Raw genomic sequence first — 17,550 nt, 5'->3', positions numbered from 1 at the left:
TCGTTTTAGTCCTCGAAAACTAAACACTGTTTAAAAATTTGGTCCTCATTTAGCAACAAATGAGGACTAAAACCAAAATTCTGAGGACTAAAACGAACGTTTCAAAAAGAATGAGGACCAAATTGTACCTTACTTTGAAAGAGGGACGAAAACCAGAAACGACCAATAGTTTAGAGACTAAAAACATATTTAACCCTTTTGTTTTATTATGTTTGTAGGAAATAGTTTTCAATATAAAATAATACAAAGGACAAATAAGTAGTTAAAGTTTAACCTTACCACACTTTATCTAGGGAGAAAAAACAGTCTTCACTGGTTTTGATATCTTAAAAGAAATGAATCTTTAACAATGAATTAAGAAATATTTGCGAAACATTAAAATACTTGTTATTTAAGATATACGTGAATAGAAAATTTGAAAAGTAACGGCAGCAGAATTATAAATAAGTTTGTATCTGTGTCTGCATTCAAAATCAGCGCCTTGTTACATGGATGCTTGAGCTTTCAACCATGCCAAAACCTCGTAACCTGTGCCGCCCATACGTAGGTATAGGTCCAATAGTCAAAAGCCTACTTCATCTTCTTCCATGCATTCATCACTTCATTAACGCTCAGAATTAACGAAAAATCCATTACTAAGTATATTCATAAAAATCTCACACGACATTTTTAGTTTCTGTTTGTGTATGAAAAAAGGAAAAAGGAAAAGAAGAGAGATTGCAGTAATATTGATGATAATTTTGTTTGGAACAGTGACAGTGTCTGTGTCTACCTGTCCCGCAAACAAATGAAGAGACCATTTCCTCGAGAGCAGGGTGATTCCTTGACAATGCGCGACCCTTTCTTCTACTTCTCTCACTCACCGCTCCCTTTTTTGCCTTTTTCCATCAATAAATTAATCAAAAGAACCACTCTACAATCATTATTTTTCAGCACCACCGAACATCGTAAAATACCACCACGTATAATTACTATACTTATACACAAAAGTTCGTTTATCCCATGCCTCTGTTCACACTAAACCTCGTTCGTTAGTTATCATTGCAATCACTCACTTTCCCTGCTTATTAATTCGGCTAACCCAACACTGGCTAACACTTTTCGACAACTTGCCATGGTACAGTAACTAGTAACTCTCAGAGTGACTCGGACTGAGAGCATTGCGCAACCAAAAACTGCAACCCATTCTTCATCGACAATGCTCCAGACAAGCTGCCTTTTCCTACTCTCACTTCTAACTTCTTTTTCACCACTTGGAACGGCAATGCTTAACCTAACCCTTCCAGGAGCACATCCAGACCCCGAAGCTGTTGCCCACGAAGTTCATAGGTACATACATTCACACTATGTATACACTGTATACCACATGCTATGCTCATCATCGTAGTTGAACTCGATAATGTAGTTAGTTTTGTACAATATTACATAAATATAGAGTAGATCTGGAAAAAGGGTGACGTTCCATCGCTAGTTGTACCTTTTATAGAGGATAGAGTTTTGACCCTTGTTTTGGTTGTTGTGTAGGAAGGTTAATGCTTCAATTGCAAGAAGGGAGATGTTATCAGTGTCAGAGAGAGACGAGTCTTCGTGTCTAACGGGGAACCCCATTGATGATTGTTGGAAATGTGACCCGGATTGGCCCAACAACCGGCAGAGGCTGGCTGACTGCGCCATTGGGTTTGGTCAGTATGCAAAGGGAGGGAAAGGTGGTGATTTTTACGTGGTCACCGATTCCTCTGACGGGGACCCTGTGAACCCAAAACCTGGGACGCTGAGATACGCTGTGATACAGAACGAGCCACTCTGGATCGTCTTCCCCAGTAACATGATGATTAAGCTGTCCCAGGAGCTGATTTTTAACAGCTACAAGACCATTGATGGACGCGGTGCTGATGTGCACATCGTTGGAGGAGGCTGCATTACTCTGCAGTATATAAGCAATGTCATCATACACAACATTCACATCCATCATTGTCATCCCTCAGGTCTGTTGTTTTCCTCAACATAATGATACATTGTTGATTGAATGAGAATAACTACAATTATAATGACACCAAATTGGAAGGTTGTGAAAAATGATACATTTTCTTTTTCTTCCAGTAGGGACATCCTTGTTTTATCCGATCGAATCCCCATCTCAGTGACCAAGTCGCTGGGGCTTGATAAATAGATAAATAGATAAAGTTGTGTTTGTTTTGGAGGGGTTTTGTATAAAGTTATAAAGTATTTCAAGATTGGTTTGCTTTATATTTGGACAAGCTTTAAAAAAGTAGTCGTTTTAGTTTTAGTAAATATTGATAAAAATCGTTTGGATAAGTTACTTTAATGATCATACCTATACTCTTTCTTTGGTAGTAGTAGCAGCAATTTTAGGGTTGATTCCTGCATTTCTGTACATGGTTAGATTCCAACATCTAATGAGGATGATGGAAAGAATAAAATTGAGTTACGAAGATAAAGCGGGTTGCGCTGTGCAGGGAACACGAATGTTCGGTCAAGCCCGGAGCACTACGGATTCCGGACAGAGTCGGACGGGGACGGAATATCTATATTCGGGTCGAAGGATATATGGATCGACCACTGCACGCTGTCGCGGTGCAAGGACGGGCTGATAGACGCGGTGATGGGGTCGACGGGGATAACCATCTCGAACAACTACCTCTCACACCACAATGAGGTGATGCTCCTGGGCCACAGCGACGACTACCTCCCAGACTCCGGCATGCAGGTAACCATCGCCTTCAACCACTTCGGAGAGAAGCTGGTCCAGAGAATGCCCCGCTGCCGGAGGGGCTACATCCACGTCGTCAACAACGACTTCACGGAGTGGGAGATGTACGCCATCGGTGGCAGCGGCGAACCCACCATTAACAGTCAGGGGAACCGTTACATGGCACCCCAAAACCCCTTCGCCAAGGAGGTTACGAAACGAGTGGACACCCAACAGTCAAAGTGGAAGGGCTGGAACTGGAGGTCCGAGGGTGACATTTTACTCAACGGTGCCTTCTTCGTGGCGTCTGGCGAGGGCCTCGAGGTCAAGTACGAGAAAGCCTACAGCGTTGAACCTAAGTCAGCCGATCGTATCTCTCTTCTCACCATGTCCTCCGGTGTTCTTGGAAATGCCAGGTATCAATGAATTAATCTTTCTCTCTACATGTTATCTAATTCTTGTTTATCTATTTCTGGTTGATCTCACCTCACCATGAACAGGGACAACAACCTCGGAATGTGGAGCAGAGGACCTGGTGATGAATCTATGGAGTCCGGCATGGAATACACCGACGACATGTCCACCACTGCAACAATCCTTCCGCCGTCTCTTTTTCTTCTCTTGTTGTCTTCCACCATAATCTTCACGGTTATTCTATAGCAAAACTAACCAATCATGTCACGCTTTCATTTCTCTTTTCATTCGAATCAAATCTGCCTGCTCCTTAAGTCTATCCATGGATCAGGCCTAATTAAGACTGTATATATTCATTCTCCTCCACTTTCATAGCTAAGTTGCTGCTAAAATTTTGCAACTTCATCATCACCAATGAATGCGGAAAGGGGAAATATACTTTCTGATTGCCATTAATAAGCTGGGAATAAGTACCGAACAAAAATACCTCACACTGCAATTTTCTCACATACAAAATCAGCCAAATGTTACAGTGTCTATACTTCTAATTCCTTAAAAAAATTCAAATTGCAACTATTTCATTTCTTCGCAACACACGTATCATCAACGCTCTATGAATGATTTGTTCATTAGTTCAACGGCATCATCCATGAACTGCATGCATAATAACAACTACGTCAATCATAACACCTCATCGCATATTTACAAAGGCATGTCTCACGTAAACATATCACCTCGGAAATCAAACAATAAACAGACAAATTATAAATTAGCAACCAAATAAATCTGGCAAAGATGACTATCTACATTTAGGTAGTTTGAACATAAAGAAAGGTCACTGGAAAGCACTAGAAAGAAGAATATATTGTGGTTAATCTTGTGAAGAGAAGGAGACCAAGAAGGACCATTGGAGAATTTGGTCTTGAAGGATCTCAAGTAAATAACATATCTGACACTTTGATCTTTAACCAAACCAAATGCATTGTATGGTCAGCAGACTCCATGTCAATATATGATTCTCTCATTTGATACATTCCTATTTGCTATTCAAATGCAGTATATCAATTCAGAAATATGCAACAAAATCTATATATGATATATTCCTTATTTCATCAATATTAAAATGCAAATAACTCATTAAGATTGACGTCAGGAAGGCCAAATTCCTTTGCATGTATGAAAAAAAAAAACCTCACCTTTCCAAGCATCTTAAGTTCTCGCCCAACTGGTTCCAAAAACTTCAGGTCAACATGGATTGGCCAGACCTGTCCAAACAAGAAGGCAAAAGTTAAAACTGCACCTCTATCCCAAAAACAATATATTTCTAAAGAGCATTACCGCAAAGAAAAATATATACTTTTAAATACAATAGAAGGGAAAGCTTGGCATCAATGAACATAACAACATGCTTTTAAATTATAAAACAGGACGATATACAGCGCTTCTTACCCATTTAGTAAGAACAAAAAAGAAAGTTAAAACAAAAATTAACAAACAAATAATTTTAAAAAACAAGAGCAGATTACACCAAACTCCCTTCTATTTTGCATTTCTTATCTTCCAAAATAGACCTTTATAAATACGACCCACATAAACTGGAAACTCTAAAAAAATGAATAAAAATAGTCTTATAATAGATTGTCACTAATTGAACAAAACCTTCTATTGTATATAAATTACAATTAAATAGCTGTACAATAGTACAAAATTGAAAGTACTAATATATAAAAGATAAAATTTTACGATATCATTCAAATAAAAAATAAAATACACAATAAAAAAAAATTATTAATAACAAAATAATGAATAACGATTACATTAAAGAGCTAGGTTGATAAATGGTATGAATGTGGTTGCCATGCCAAGACCAATTAAAAGGAAATGGTTAAATTCAATTCAAGTAAACAAAGTCAAGTTGCTATTACATTTTGAATAAAAAATGCAGGAAAGACAAAGACGAAATAATAATTCTGACTATGTTAATATCTGATGACACATGTTTTTCCACTGATGCTCAGAAAATTGGTTATTTTGAAAGAAATGGAAGAGTATCCTGGTTTCATGGATAGATTTGAAACAGAAGTATCCTTGCTAGTTCTTTGTGTTACTAGTGGAGAGCATTTGATAGACAATAAATCAAAATATAACGCAGTAGGTGTTATGAGATGAATTGTCATGTTAGGAAATTTTTTGAAACATAATAGGTAATGATCAATATATCATAACAAAATTGAAGATTAATGGAAACACTAAGATATACAATGAAGATGAACATACCATTTGTGGAGCAAACAACATAGAGTATCTAATAGGAGAAATGGTAATGATTGTAAAGTGTATTTCAAAGTTCTGAAGCGTATGCATCAATGTAATCAATATTATGATTGTAGCCCATGAGTTAAGCACCGTAAACAACAGTCAAACTCCCCTATGACATTAACAAAACAACCAAATAAAAGGGTAACGAGTTCAAAAACTCAAAGAGCATTAACTGTGTGGCTATTTTGATTGAAGGAAGATATACAATGGTTGAGACTTTGGAGCCAAAATACTTACAGGACAAATCCCCAAATTTTATTACTTAATATGTTATCAGTGAAAAACAGTCAATCTAGGCAAAACGCATCAGTCCTTCTCGTTGTCTTCCCAAAAGAAGCATGAAGCTTGCTCAAGTACATTCTAGCATTACCCATCAATCATTCACAGCGTCATTCCACACGAAGGGGAAACGCTAGATGTTTTACAAGGGAGCAAAAGTAAATAAAATGTGCTCAGAGGGGCAAGTGGTTGAATTCACATATTTTTTTAGGCTCAAATAACTTTCAGCTTCTTAACATATGAATGATCTTTATTTTGAGTACCTAATAAATTTTTTTTTCAATATATTATAAAATTTTGGTTTAAGCATCTGAAAAACAATATTTACTTATACCACTTCTATACTACTGTTGACTTTTTTAATTGATTCATGACATAGTTTTAGATTTTATTTTTATCATAACATCTTTATACTAACGTATATCATTTCTCAACAATTCAACTTGTATAACTAGTGTTTTCAACATGGATAAAAAAGGGAACTTGAACTACATTGCTTAAGATACTAGGTAACCAAAGTCAAGAAATATATTTATTGGGTATTCAAAACAAAAAATAAATTTGTCTATTTTCAGTCCGCCCGTGGCAGTGCAAATTGATCCTAGTATAATATGAATTAACAGTGCACAATGCAAAATTGAATTACATAGAGAACTCATCGTCCATTGAGTTGAGTTATATGGAAACATTGTTATATCAATTGCTTTTGGGGAAGTCCTTTATAAAAGGAGTGATTGAAAATCCGGCAAAAAGCCATCAATAAGGTTAAAAGGAAAGAATTGAATGTGAGAAGAAGCACACAAAAAAACAGCTGATTAGGCATAACTAAAGCGCTTGAAAAAACTGAAGAGGCAGAAGAAGAGAAAGAAGAGAACCTGAAGGCCAAGTAATTGGAGGGGCATTTTCTGACCAGGTACGAGGCAGTCGGGTCCAGCTGCTTCCACTATGGCCTCATCACCCAATCCACTCCCTATAGGGTCTGGATGCTGAGAAATCACAGCAATTCCCAAAAATATGCATAAAGGGTTATTGAAACGCAACGATGAGAAGTGAAAAACAATGAGAGAGAGAGAGAGAGAGACCCTCATGACGGAGACGGCGTAATCGGTAAAGGGTGTTTGTGAAACGCGAAGAAGTGGAGAGTGGTGGATTTTGGGGAAGGGTTTCGCAGTAGAAGAAGACGCTCGCCATGGCACGTCCTTTTGAAACGAAGCGCCACTTCCTCCTTTCTTCGACATTTCCACGCCACTACACTTTCTTCTTCACTATTCTCTTCCTCCTCTGCTCTTCTGATACGCTCTTCACACACTCACACGTCATGTGATAAACGAAACTATCACAGACACAAATATATGATTTTCAATTTTATCTTTTTAGATCTTAAAACAACCAAACAACTTCCCATGACCGTCAATAAACTCATTCACCAAAATTAGGTTAAGTTTATTGAGAAAATTATTATTTACAATTTTTTTATTAATTAACTATAGATTTTTGGATGACCAGTCTTGAACGAAAATAATGTCATATTGATTTATGTCAAAACATTTCATGCAAAAATAATAATATTATTTTTAAATTAATCAATAAATTACTTTCTGAAATTATTATTTTCTCGCAACTTAATAAAAAAATGCAATTTTTTTATATCTACATTTGAAACTTGTTAATTCTATATCAGTTTAATAGTTTTTATTTTCACTTTAACCTAAAGTTATGTAAAATTTTGACATAAAAATTTATTTTTGATAAATTTCATTGTAAAGTAGGGGACAACATTCTTATACTAATGTAGTGTTAGCTTTCGAACTTTGAAAATTTATATACATATTCATTTGGCTTGGATTATTCAGATATTTTGACTCACTGGAATATTTAGTTTGATATATTTGATCGGTTATATATGGTATCACTTTATTCAAGGTAAATTTATATGATTCTCGAATAAATGAATATTACATATTTCTGTGAATGATCTTTCTTAGTTCTTGGATTTTTTGAGTTCTCCGCTCCTTTTAAGCTTAGGTGCTTTTGATCCAATAGAGTTGTATATAGATAAGATATTTCAACGATTGTAAACTATAATAAATGCTAGCATATCAAACCGTCAATGTCTTACTTAGATCACATATTTCTATAATATAATTTTATTTTTTTTAGACCTAACCAGGGCCAAATTACTTAATAACCATTGTTACTTGACTTAACCGAGATTGATATGTATTTTATGGATTTATTTGACTTGCTGTCATAGTATTCCATCTTGGATATTACACTGACTTGAATGAAGGTGTTGGCTAAGTAAAGAATACTACAAGTTGCCGGTTATGAGAATTCAAGGTAACAGAGTCTAATAACATCATACTGTACATTACTATTGTCCAAATAAATTATAAAATATTGATATACATTAATATATTAACAAACATAGACCTAACCCAATATCTTTGTTAATATATTATAATATATTAATATTTAATAATTTGTTTAGATACAAGCAATGGATATACAATATTATATTAACAAAGATATAACTAATCCAGTGTCTATTAATATAGCTAATAATATGTTTGGATAAGTATTAGAATAGTCTAAGTTTTGTATTGAGTAGAAATTTATTAATATAGCTAATAATATGTTTGGATAAGTATTAGAATAGTCTAAATTTTGTATTGAGTAGAAATAAAGAAAGTAAAGTATTATATAAAAATAAAAGTTTATTAATCCATCGTCTTAAGATTTTAAGTAATATCAAATATCAATCATTGTTAAGTAATATCAATCATATATCATTGTTAAGTAATATCAATCATATATCATTGTTATTGTATAATATCGTATTTATATAATTTTGAATATTCATCACTCAAATAAGATTACATAATATTTTGGTATACCTCATTCACACATAATTTTAAAAAAGTTAAATATATTTTTTATCTCTTAATTTTCAGTAAAAATTAAAATTAATCCATTTTTAAAATTTTGAACTAATTTAACTCTTCATCTTTAGAACAATAACGTAAATTTAATCTTTTTATAATTTTTGTTTTTAAAAACATTTAAAAATAGCATTTGAATTGTTTCTTAAAATTTGTGGTTTATATTAAATATTTTTAACTAAGGTGAAACTATTTGCTATTTAGTATCCTGTTTATTTTAAAATATTTTAACTATATAAATAGCAATATAAAATATTGAAGTTTCTACATTAATATATTTCCCTATTTCTCAATGTTTTTTTTATATAAAAAAAGTAAAACAAAAGGTCGTGTGAATAGGTTGTTAAGGTAGAGAAACTCATTGATTTGTTTGTGATTTTAGAAGAACCATTTCTTCTTTGAGTGCAACTGTGGAGTAGGCCTAGCCCTGAGAACAATTGAAGTAAACATATGCAGGAATCAAGTACTTAAGAAGATTAAGAGAATTTTGTAGAACAGACTCATGAGCAAAATAGGGATAAAATATCAATCTAAAACAGGAATATCAGCTTCAAAGAGAACAAATCTCAACAGTTACATCAAAAGGAAAATCAATACAATTAACTGAGACATTTTGAAAGGCGTTCCAAATCAACAACAGGAAAATCTCCAATGCCTTTGATCGGAGATCCAAATTAGGGGAGTGATCATCAATGGTTGGCTACATCGAACATGTTTGCCGCAATGCTTGGAGGCAACGTTGCCCTATTGTACAAGTAAATCACCAGCCCTTTTATATGATACGTACATAACCCCCCGTACAAAACCAGCTCCTCACAAAAACCAGTGCCAAACCAAACCTGCCCTAGTTCCCCAATCAGGCACCCTACTTTTTGTGCCAAAGGGCACTAGAATCTGTTTCCAGAAGGAAAAAATTATCCGTATTTCTCTCTGTAAGTGAAAAAAAAAATACAATAAAGTATTTCATTAAACATTCTTAATCTGCAGACATTGCTAACAACGTCTAACTGATTATCCAACTGCACTTTTAAGCTACATTAATCACTGATTTCTTCAACTTGCGGAGTATCCAACTGAGAAAATAGAGAGGAAAAAGAAATTAAGTGGGAAAGAAAGAAACCAATAAATAATGTGGCACCAAAATGGCGAGGAGCACATGTAATCCTTCACCGATCCAATTCACAGTCCCAGTTCAGGCAGAAAAGTAATTTGACTAAGCTGTGACCATATCCACCCCATTCTGTGCAGCTGCATCTGTCAGTCTTTTCCAATTCAATTCCCGCTGCTCTTCTAAATCTTTTGCTTTAGCCTCCCTCTCTGCATACTGTCTCTGACATTCTTCAAATAATTCTGCATCCATTTCTATGAACATTTTCTGAACGTTCACGGTCAGTCCGTGAACAGCCTGGTTCCAATGACTTTGGATATTTTTCTCCAATGCTTCGAATATTATGGGTAATACTACAGTCCTGTTTTGGGCAATTAAGCTGACAATGTGCTCATTATTCCACAAAAAGAGAGTTCGTTCTGCAACCTGCATTGCCAGGTATGCTTAGGTATAGGGTTCAGAAGGATTATTATATAAAGCTAAAAGCATCAATAGACCAAGAATTACAAAACAAAAAATAAATAGAGATTCAAAGCACTCAGGATTCTCACTTCCGTATTTTGATTATGACTGGAAAGATAAGAATTGTAAGACATGATTACATAATCAAATCAAACAAATAATTTAAAAAAAGAAACGTGAAGACATCCTGGATCTTGTAATGATAAAAGACCATAATTATAGCACCTTAATGGAAGAATCATTCGAAGATCACCTTAAATATTTTTAAGGTAAGAAACGCAGATCCTGGCAAATGTACACTATTGTACTTTCCACAAACACTAGATGGTCGTGGTCAAGACCCTGTTAACATTCAAGTCTTCCTCTTCTGATTTGCTTAAGCTCAAATTATCATTAATGACCAAGATATTTGAAATCTTGACCACAAACATATGGAGCTGGGAATCTTGAAACAGGAGAACTATGTCACTCCTTCCTCCCTGTCTTCAGTTTTACAAAGTAACGCTCAAGTCTTACATCCAAGGATGAAACAAGTGCATTGAAGGGAAATACAAAAAGTTTATAATAATAAACACCCCCACGGTTTTCTTAAGTTTTTGTGAAATTTGTATTATTGCCAAGCTTCAATACCAAATGGCATGAAAGATATCCATAGAAATGCTGTTAAATCAAATTCTTTCTCCCTGACAATATCCAAAGAAATCTAAAAGATCATCCTAATTGCATGCTTTTTGTAGATTATAATCTTGATTGAGAAATCATGGAAAGTAATTAACATTAAGCTTGAACTTTGGAGGCAGACCAAATGTTTCTATTTTAAATATTTGGGATCTGTAATACAAATGAGGAGGGTGAACCCTAGCCCAATAGTAAAGTTGTACCTTGGTGACCAATTGGTCATGGGCTCAAATTATAACATATGGTAATGAAAGTTGGGTTTTAAAGAGATAACCTCAGAGAAAGGTGGGAGGAGCAGAAATGAAAATGTTAAAGATGCAAATATAGGGATACAAGAAACAAGAAGATGTATATAAAAGAAAAGATTGGTGTAGCGTTGATTCAGGAACTTGTAAAATTTAGACACTTTTCCTAGGGGCATCATTCTACATCAATAGCTTTTCAGCTGGAGACAAGATACAATGCACTAAAAGTATTATCTGCACATTAAAGACATGGTGATATTGCACCTTAGTGATATTAGTGAAAACGAGACGGACAAAACCTTTTTAGCCAAGAGGTCAAATCAATACACAAGGTAATAATTCTGAACAGACACCTACTCAAGTTTAGTAAAAAATAATTATAATACAAATTATGGCTTAAACACAAAGAACTTGCTTCAACTCATCTCCGGTAAATAAGAGCTATATTTCACTAAAACAGAAAAAAAGACAAAGGAAGGAAGGAAATAAAGAAGGTCGACAGAGCCAGAGTTTGCTGGAGCTTTGATTAAAGAAGTGCCCTTAGGTAAAACTTCTCTCAAATTTATGATTCGGAGGTCTGATTAATTGCATTTAGGTCAAGCTGTGAAACTAGGTAGCACTTTTGATGATAAAGAAAATTTGAGGATATTTGCCAAATATAAAAGAGTTTTAAGTGGGTAACAGAGGATCGAAGTTAAAGCAAATGTTATTTAAATTTAAGCCAAAACAACATTGCCAAATGCCACCCAAGCATTTGTAAGAAACCAAGAGGCAGTAGTTTCAAACTTCCATTTAATGTTTAATCAAATGAAATGCATGGTTGTCATAATTGTTAAAATTAGCAGTACCTTGTTGGGAACAAAGAAAAAGAAGGAAAAAGATGAGTTGAAGGATAATTTATCCTTTGCATCAACATTTATTGACTCAATTGGAAAGTCCTCCTGATTTAACAAACTATCTATTTTACCTTGAATTAACAACATAAATTGCATTAGGCCACTAACAAATCCAGTGTAGAGTTTGGCAGTTTAGGAGTTACAAACAAATCATATGAACATATTACTAAATGGCTTTAAAACAAATTATTTGATAAATAAAATCACGTCAGATTTTCTTTTATGTGTGTATCGATTTGTTCCTCAAGGATTCAGAATTTCAGCATTCTGATTCAAATTTTAGAATGAGTGACAAAAATGAGTGTTCATAACTAACAAGTAATAAGGATGAATTTAATGAAGTGAAAGTAGATTAGCTTACTATGAATAATTGACCCTAAACCAACCAGCTCCGCAAAAATAAAAATCAGTTTCACCATTTGGTTCCTTTGCCATTCTTAATACATCTGAACATGAACCTCACCAGAATAATAATAACAATATGATTGTAACATTAAGGGGAAAAAACAAAACTATAACTCAAGATTTCTTAAATAATACGCAAATGAAACCACAAACTTACTAAGTTATCGAACAGAAAATTTACTACAATCACATTGCCATTTTTTTTTGTCTGAAGATAATAAAAAACACATTTTTTTTCTCTGAAGATGATAAAAAACACATTTTTTTTTCTGATTTGAGATTTTTATCCACTTTTTTGTCTAGACTAAAGGTATCCTCCATTGAAATCAATCTTGTTCAAGTCAGAAACATCAACAACATCACGAGGCTGGCAATCCAGAATGAATTTTTTTTATATTGCACAATGAAATCTATAGGGCTAGGTAGATTCCACTTAAAAAGTTGCAGTGCCAGGGTGTCAGTTAATATTTTCCTCCTCGCTCCTCGCTCCTATCATACCATATCTACATTCCTTTATCCTCTAAGAATTTATAACAACTAATACCATCTTGAACTAGTGTTGGGGCTAATTCAAACCCAAAAGCAAATTCATGAGATGGGGATTGTCCAAGCCTGGAAATATTATGTTCATATCTCTTAGTTGACATGGGATTTTGACTTATGAATAGCTATTTTACCATTTCTACATGCTAGGGGAAGTTTGCTAGAAAATCTTGGTTTTTCCCATCAACCAACACATCATTAAGCTGGCAAATTTAAAAGGCACAACTAAATTATCCAAAAAAAAACTAGGGGGAAATAAATGGATAAAAAAATCACAGTGTAATTTAGGACCTAAAGGATGCGACAGTTTAGTTACTAATCTAGTACCTAGGGCTGAACCTTACATTAACCTTATAATTATACCATACATAGCCCCAGATTAGATGTATCTTCATAAACAAAGAAACAGTTGAACAAATTGCACATTCATAACCCGGCTACCCAAAGGTAATGTTGAAAAAAGGATTGCATCAGCAAAGGTGATGAAAAACAAATCCACACGAACCTGAAAGTGAGAACTATTGAGGCAGCGGGCAACCTGTCTAAAAAGAGGGACCATGCAGCGCTGGAATTCCGCAGCTTGCGTGGCCTCCAGCACCTCCTCCAGTTCCCCAAGAAAGAGAACCTCCTTCTGGCAATTAGTTACGGGCCAATACTTCAACAAGCCCCTAATAACTGCATCCGCGAGCTTGAAATCCTTCTCCACAAACTGCGCAATGCAATACGACAACTGCTGGTGATACACCGCAACCGGCTTGGGCTTATGCAGAGGCAGAAGCGCCCTAGATAGAAACAGCTTATGTTCTTCTTTCATCGGCAGAGCAAACCCATTGATAATGCTCCCCAGAATCTCAAGAAGCTCCCCAATACCGCTATGCCGCTCCGTCTCATATATAAACCGAAAAAATATGTTGTTAATGGCCTTCCTAATAAAGGGGCGATGAACCATGAATTTCCCGTACACGCGATGTAATATGGTTTTTAAGTACTCACGCTCACGGGGGTCCTCAGAGTCGAACAAATCAAGCAGTTTGAGGACAAAAGAATGATCTATGTACCGTTTCGCAACCTTTGTGTCAGTATCAGAGGAAACGATGTATCTGAGGAGCAGCTCGTAGACAAGCTGAAGGTGCGGCCACGTGGGATCGAGGCACGGCTCCTCTTCCTCCGGATCGGTGGGTTCCTGGCCGGTGTTCTCGTGCGACGCCGGCGGGAGGCACCGGAAGATATTGACGGACACCATTTTGATCATCTCCTCCTGGCAAGTCTCCGTTATCTTCCCCGAACCCGATTGTATGAAATCCACGAGCTCCATCAGCGTCTGCCTCTTGATTTCCTTCTCGCGAATGCTCTTCAGCGTGTCCGAGAAGTCCAACACGTGGCAGCATATCTGAAGCTTCCGAATGAACAGGGTCTGCCGCTCCGACACAGGCACGTCGCGAAACAGCGGCAGCGGCTCTATGGTCCCCGTAGGCGGCGGCACCACCACCTCCGGAGTAGCGGCCGTCACCGGCGGACCGAAGGAGGACGGATCGCTCGGGTCCGTCTTGGAGGGCTTCTTCTGCCCTCCCTTCATGATTCGCTTAAACATTTTTGGGAAACGATTGAAGAAACCCTAACCCTAGGCTAATGAATTCGGAAGAAGCTCCTTCCCAATCCGCAGCTTGACCTCCAACGATTTTCGCATCACAACGAGAGCGAAGGACGATGGATCTGACAAGGGAACCGCGCTCCGGGAGGATCAAAGTGGCGAATGAGCGGAATGGCTACGGTTCGTCGTGCGGCGATGAGTTCCGGCGAGTGAAGAGATGGCAGAGGGAGAGAGAGAGAGTGAGATAGTGAGTTTATAATGAGAACTAAAATGAGAATGACAATTGCATAAGGTCAGAGAAAGGAAAGTGAAGAATTGTGTTGTGGATTACGATAATGGATTTGATTAATGTTAGAAGAAAAAAGGAGACTTTGAGATTGAGTTAGAGTTTAGAGTCATTTCTACATTTTTAATCATCCTACATGCCAATTCAAATATTGAATTCAACTTCAGCTTTGTCGATTAGATAGGATTGTTCCGTTGCTTCTTTTTTTTTCACTTTTATATATGTTTCTCACTCTATGCCATCCTACACTATACATTGTTTTTTCAATGAACACCTTCCATTAACTCACTTTCTGCTAATTCCGGTGAAAACTATTAAAATATAGTAAATGAATTCTTATATTCTTCATGAATCTTAAAATATATTATCCTAAAGTTATTGAATTTTTTTTGTGATAATTATGTTAAGATACTGTTTTATTTGTTCAGTTGATGAACTCATTCTGATTCACCTACTATGAAAGATTTAGAAAGTATGTATGAGATATTAATGGACGAATTTTACATTAACCCTGAAAAATATACGTTTTCAATTTGGTGCCGATTAATTTTCTATTCTAAAATTAAATCATTTTTCAATTTTTTTTATTTTAGTTACAATTTCCCCTAAGACATACTTTTATGAACCTAGTACAAAAATTAAAAAAAATTAAATTCAATGTATATTGATAACTCGCTATTTATATTTGCATGGTGATAAAATTTGATTGTACTAAGAGAGAGTAAGAGTAATTAATGTTAGTGTTGTATATAAGATGGATCATGATTATCTAATATAATGTTTCTTATTTCAAATTATTTTCTATTTGTCAACGTGAATAAATAGGTACTTTATCAAAAATTTTTTTATATCAAAGTTAATCCGGTTCGAAGATTAGAATAATAAATATTTAATTAATGTCCTTTTTACCTTCTTACTTTATATTTCTATTTATAATTTTTGTAATGATTTTTTTATTATAGTTTGTTTAATTATAATTCAAATTCCAATAATTTTGATTAGGGATTTAATTAGAATGACATACCATATCCTCTATTACCCGTTTGTGTAATTGGGAATGGATAGTGTTAGATCCTTTTTGGTTGACTGAGCCTAGAAGAAATTCATAAGTGACGATTGATTATTTTTCAAAATAGGTCAAGACAGAGTCCTTAGCAACGATTATCACTCGATAGATACAAACCTTTGTGTGAAAAAATATTATCTATTGATTTGGCCTACGAAACATAGTCATCACTAATGACGGTCAACAATTTATCGACAAGAAATTGGAATAAATTTAGGTATAAAACATATCACCACTTTTATAGAACACCCTTAAACGAAGTGTTAAGTTTAAGCTATGAACAATAGCATTGTAGCCAAGCTTAAATGACAATTAAGAGACTAAAGGAACCTAAGAGGATAAGTTGTCCGAAGTACTATGGGTGTATCGTTGCTCACTACATGATACAACTAGACAGACTCCCTTCAATTTGACATATGGCACGAACGTGATGTTGTCTATTGAAGTAAGAGAATCTTATCTCAAAAAGCGATACAAGATATGAACATCAATAACGAACAATTACAAGCAAAGTTTGATAATTCGAATGAAAGAAAAAAGGTAGTTGTTATTCGAAAAATATTTTATTAATAATTTCAAATTAAAAAAAATATTTTTTAATCTTTATGATATAAGGTAGTAAATTTTATATGATAATCTGACAATCAAATTTTAAAATTCATCCCATAAACATGTGATTTTATATATGAAACTTGCAGTATCCTAATAAAGGTGCCAATGAATATAGAAAATAAATTAAAATGTAATTTAGTTACACTATCTGAATTTATATTACATTAAACCATAGTACGTGTTTACATTGTGAAAAATTACATGTGGAGATATAATTGACATTTCACAAGGTTTAAGTGATTAGTACTCATGCACTTGCAATAGAGGTTATCTTTCTACCATCAAATTTGATCCAGATTCCACCTTTTTAATTCCATTTAATAAAATCAACTCATTAACTAAACTTTTGTACTCAATATTTACTATTATTTGATGATTTTCCTTTTTCTTTTTTATTTACTTCAATGTTCTATCACATGGTAACTTATTAGCAATAAAATAGATAAATGTGCATATTTAAGTGTTTTGAAATGTTGAGTGATTTATCATTAAATATATTTTTATGAAACTATGAGAAAAATATTAATAATAAATATAAAATAATGAATGAATTATATCATCAATATTTGGTGCTTTTATGAGCCATAATTGGTTATCATATATGGAGTAACTAGACAATTAGTATAAGTAATGACTATATTGTGTGAGCCTGATATACATGTACAAATCATCCATCGAATTCATAACTCAGGTAAGCATCGATATGTAAGAAAAATAGTATGGGAACTAATTACAGGATTACTATATTAACTAAGATTAAAAGATTATTAGGTTACCATTAGAAATATTTAATACCTTTTAATATATTGTATTTATTATATTATGTTTTAATCCACTGACTTAGAGTCAGAATGTCTTTTTATAAATAACCGATCATACAAACAAACACAAAAATAATGAAAGAGTGACCTATCAACATCAACCAACATGAAAATATGCATAGAAATGTTATCAGAACCCTGAAAAACAATACATATGTATATTAGATTAATGA

General features: G+C 34.5%; 3 protein-coding genes across 4 annotated transcripts; 1 reads left to right on the top strand and 2 right to left on the bottom strand.

The window, feature by feature from the left end:
- The first annotated feature begins 559 nt into the window (after positions 1-559).
- On the top strand, positions 560-3,404 carry LOC124823815 (putative pectate lyase 12). The gene is made up of 4 exons (XM_047296124.2): positions 560-1,329; positions 1,525-1,985; positions 2,478-3,126; positions 3,211-3,404. Exons 1-4 carry the CDS (start codon positions 1,199-1,201, stop codon positions 3,368-3,370), a joined length of 1,401 nt encoding a protein of 466 aa, XP_047152080.1. The 5' UTR covers positions 560-1,198; the 3' UTR covers positions 3,371-3,404.
- Positions 3,405-3,543: 139 nt separating this feature from the next.
- On the bottom strand, positions 3,544-7,068 carry LOC124823816 (uncharacterized). 2 transcript variants are annotated; one of them, XM_088091888.1, is made up of 5 exons: positions 6,805-7,068; positions 6,598-6,708; positions 5,402-5,473; positions 4,321-4,389; positions 3,544-3,778 (listed from the first exon to the last, which is right to left on the bottom strand). In XM_088091888.1, the coding sequence occupies exons 1-5, from the start codon at positions 6,958-6,960 to the stop codon at positions 3,728-3,730; spliced, it is 459 nt and encodes a 152-aa protein (XP_087948014.1). In that variant the 5' UTR covers positions 6,961-7,068; the 3' UTR covers positions 3,544-3,727. The 2 variants fall into 2 exon arrangements, with proteins under 2 accessions (XP_087948014.1, XP_047152081.1); XM_047296125.2 differs by lacking the exon at positions 5,402-5,473 and having other exon boundaries at positions 6,805-7,064.
- A 2,099-nt stretch (positions 7,069-9,167) lies between these two features.
- On the bottom strand, positions 9,168-15,063 carry LOC124823814 (serine/threonine protein phosphatase 2A 57 kDa regulatory subunit B' beta isoform-like). The gene is made up of 2 exons (XM_047296123.2): positions 13,507-15,063; positions 9,168-10,198 (listed from the first exon to the last, which is right to left on the bottom strand). Exons 1-2 carry the CDS (start codon positions 14,590-14,592, stop codon positions 9,878-9,880), a joined length of 1,407 nt encoding a protein of 468 aa, XP_047152079.2. The 5' UTR covers positions 14,593-15,063; the 3' UTR covers positions 9,168-9,877.
- Positions 15,064-17,550: the final 2,487 nt, after the last annotated feature.

This window comes from Vigna umbellata, chromosome 5 (assembly GCF_029865625.1).
Source record: "Vigna umbellata cultivar VRB3 chromosome 5, Vumbellata_1.0, whole genome shotgun sequence".
Taxonomy (NCBI): Eukaryota; Viridiplantae; Streptophyta; class Magnoliopsida; order Fabales; family Fabaceae; genus Vigna; species Vigna umbellata.
The sequence above is the reverse complement of the archived record's forward strand: the minus strand, read 5'-3'. Positions and strand labels throughout refer to the sequence as shown.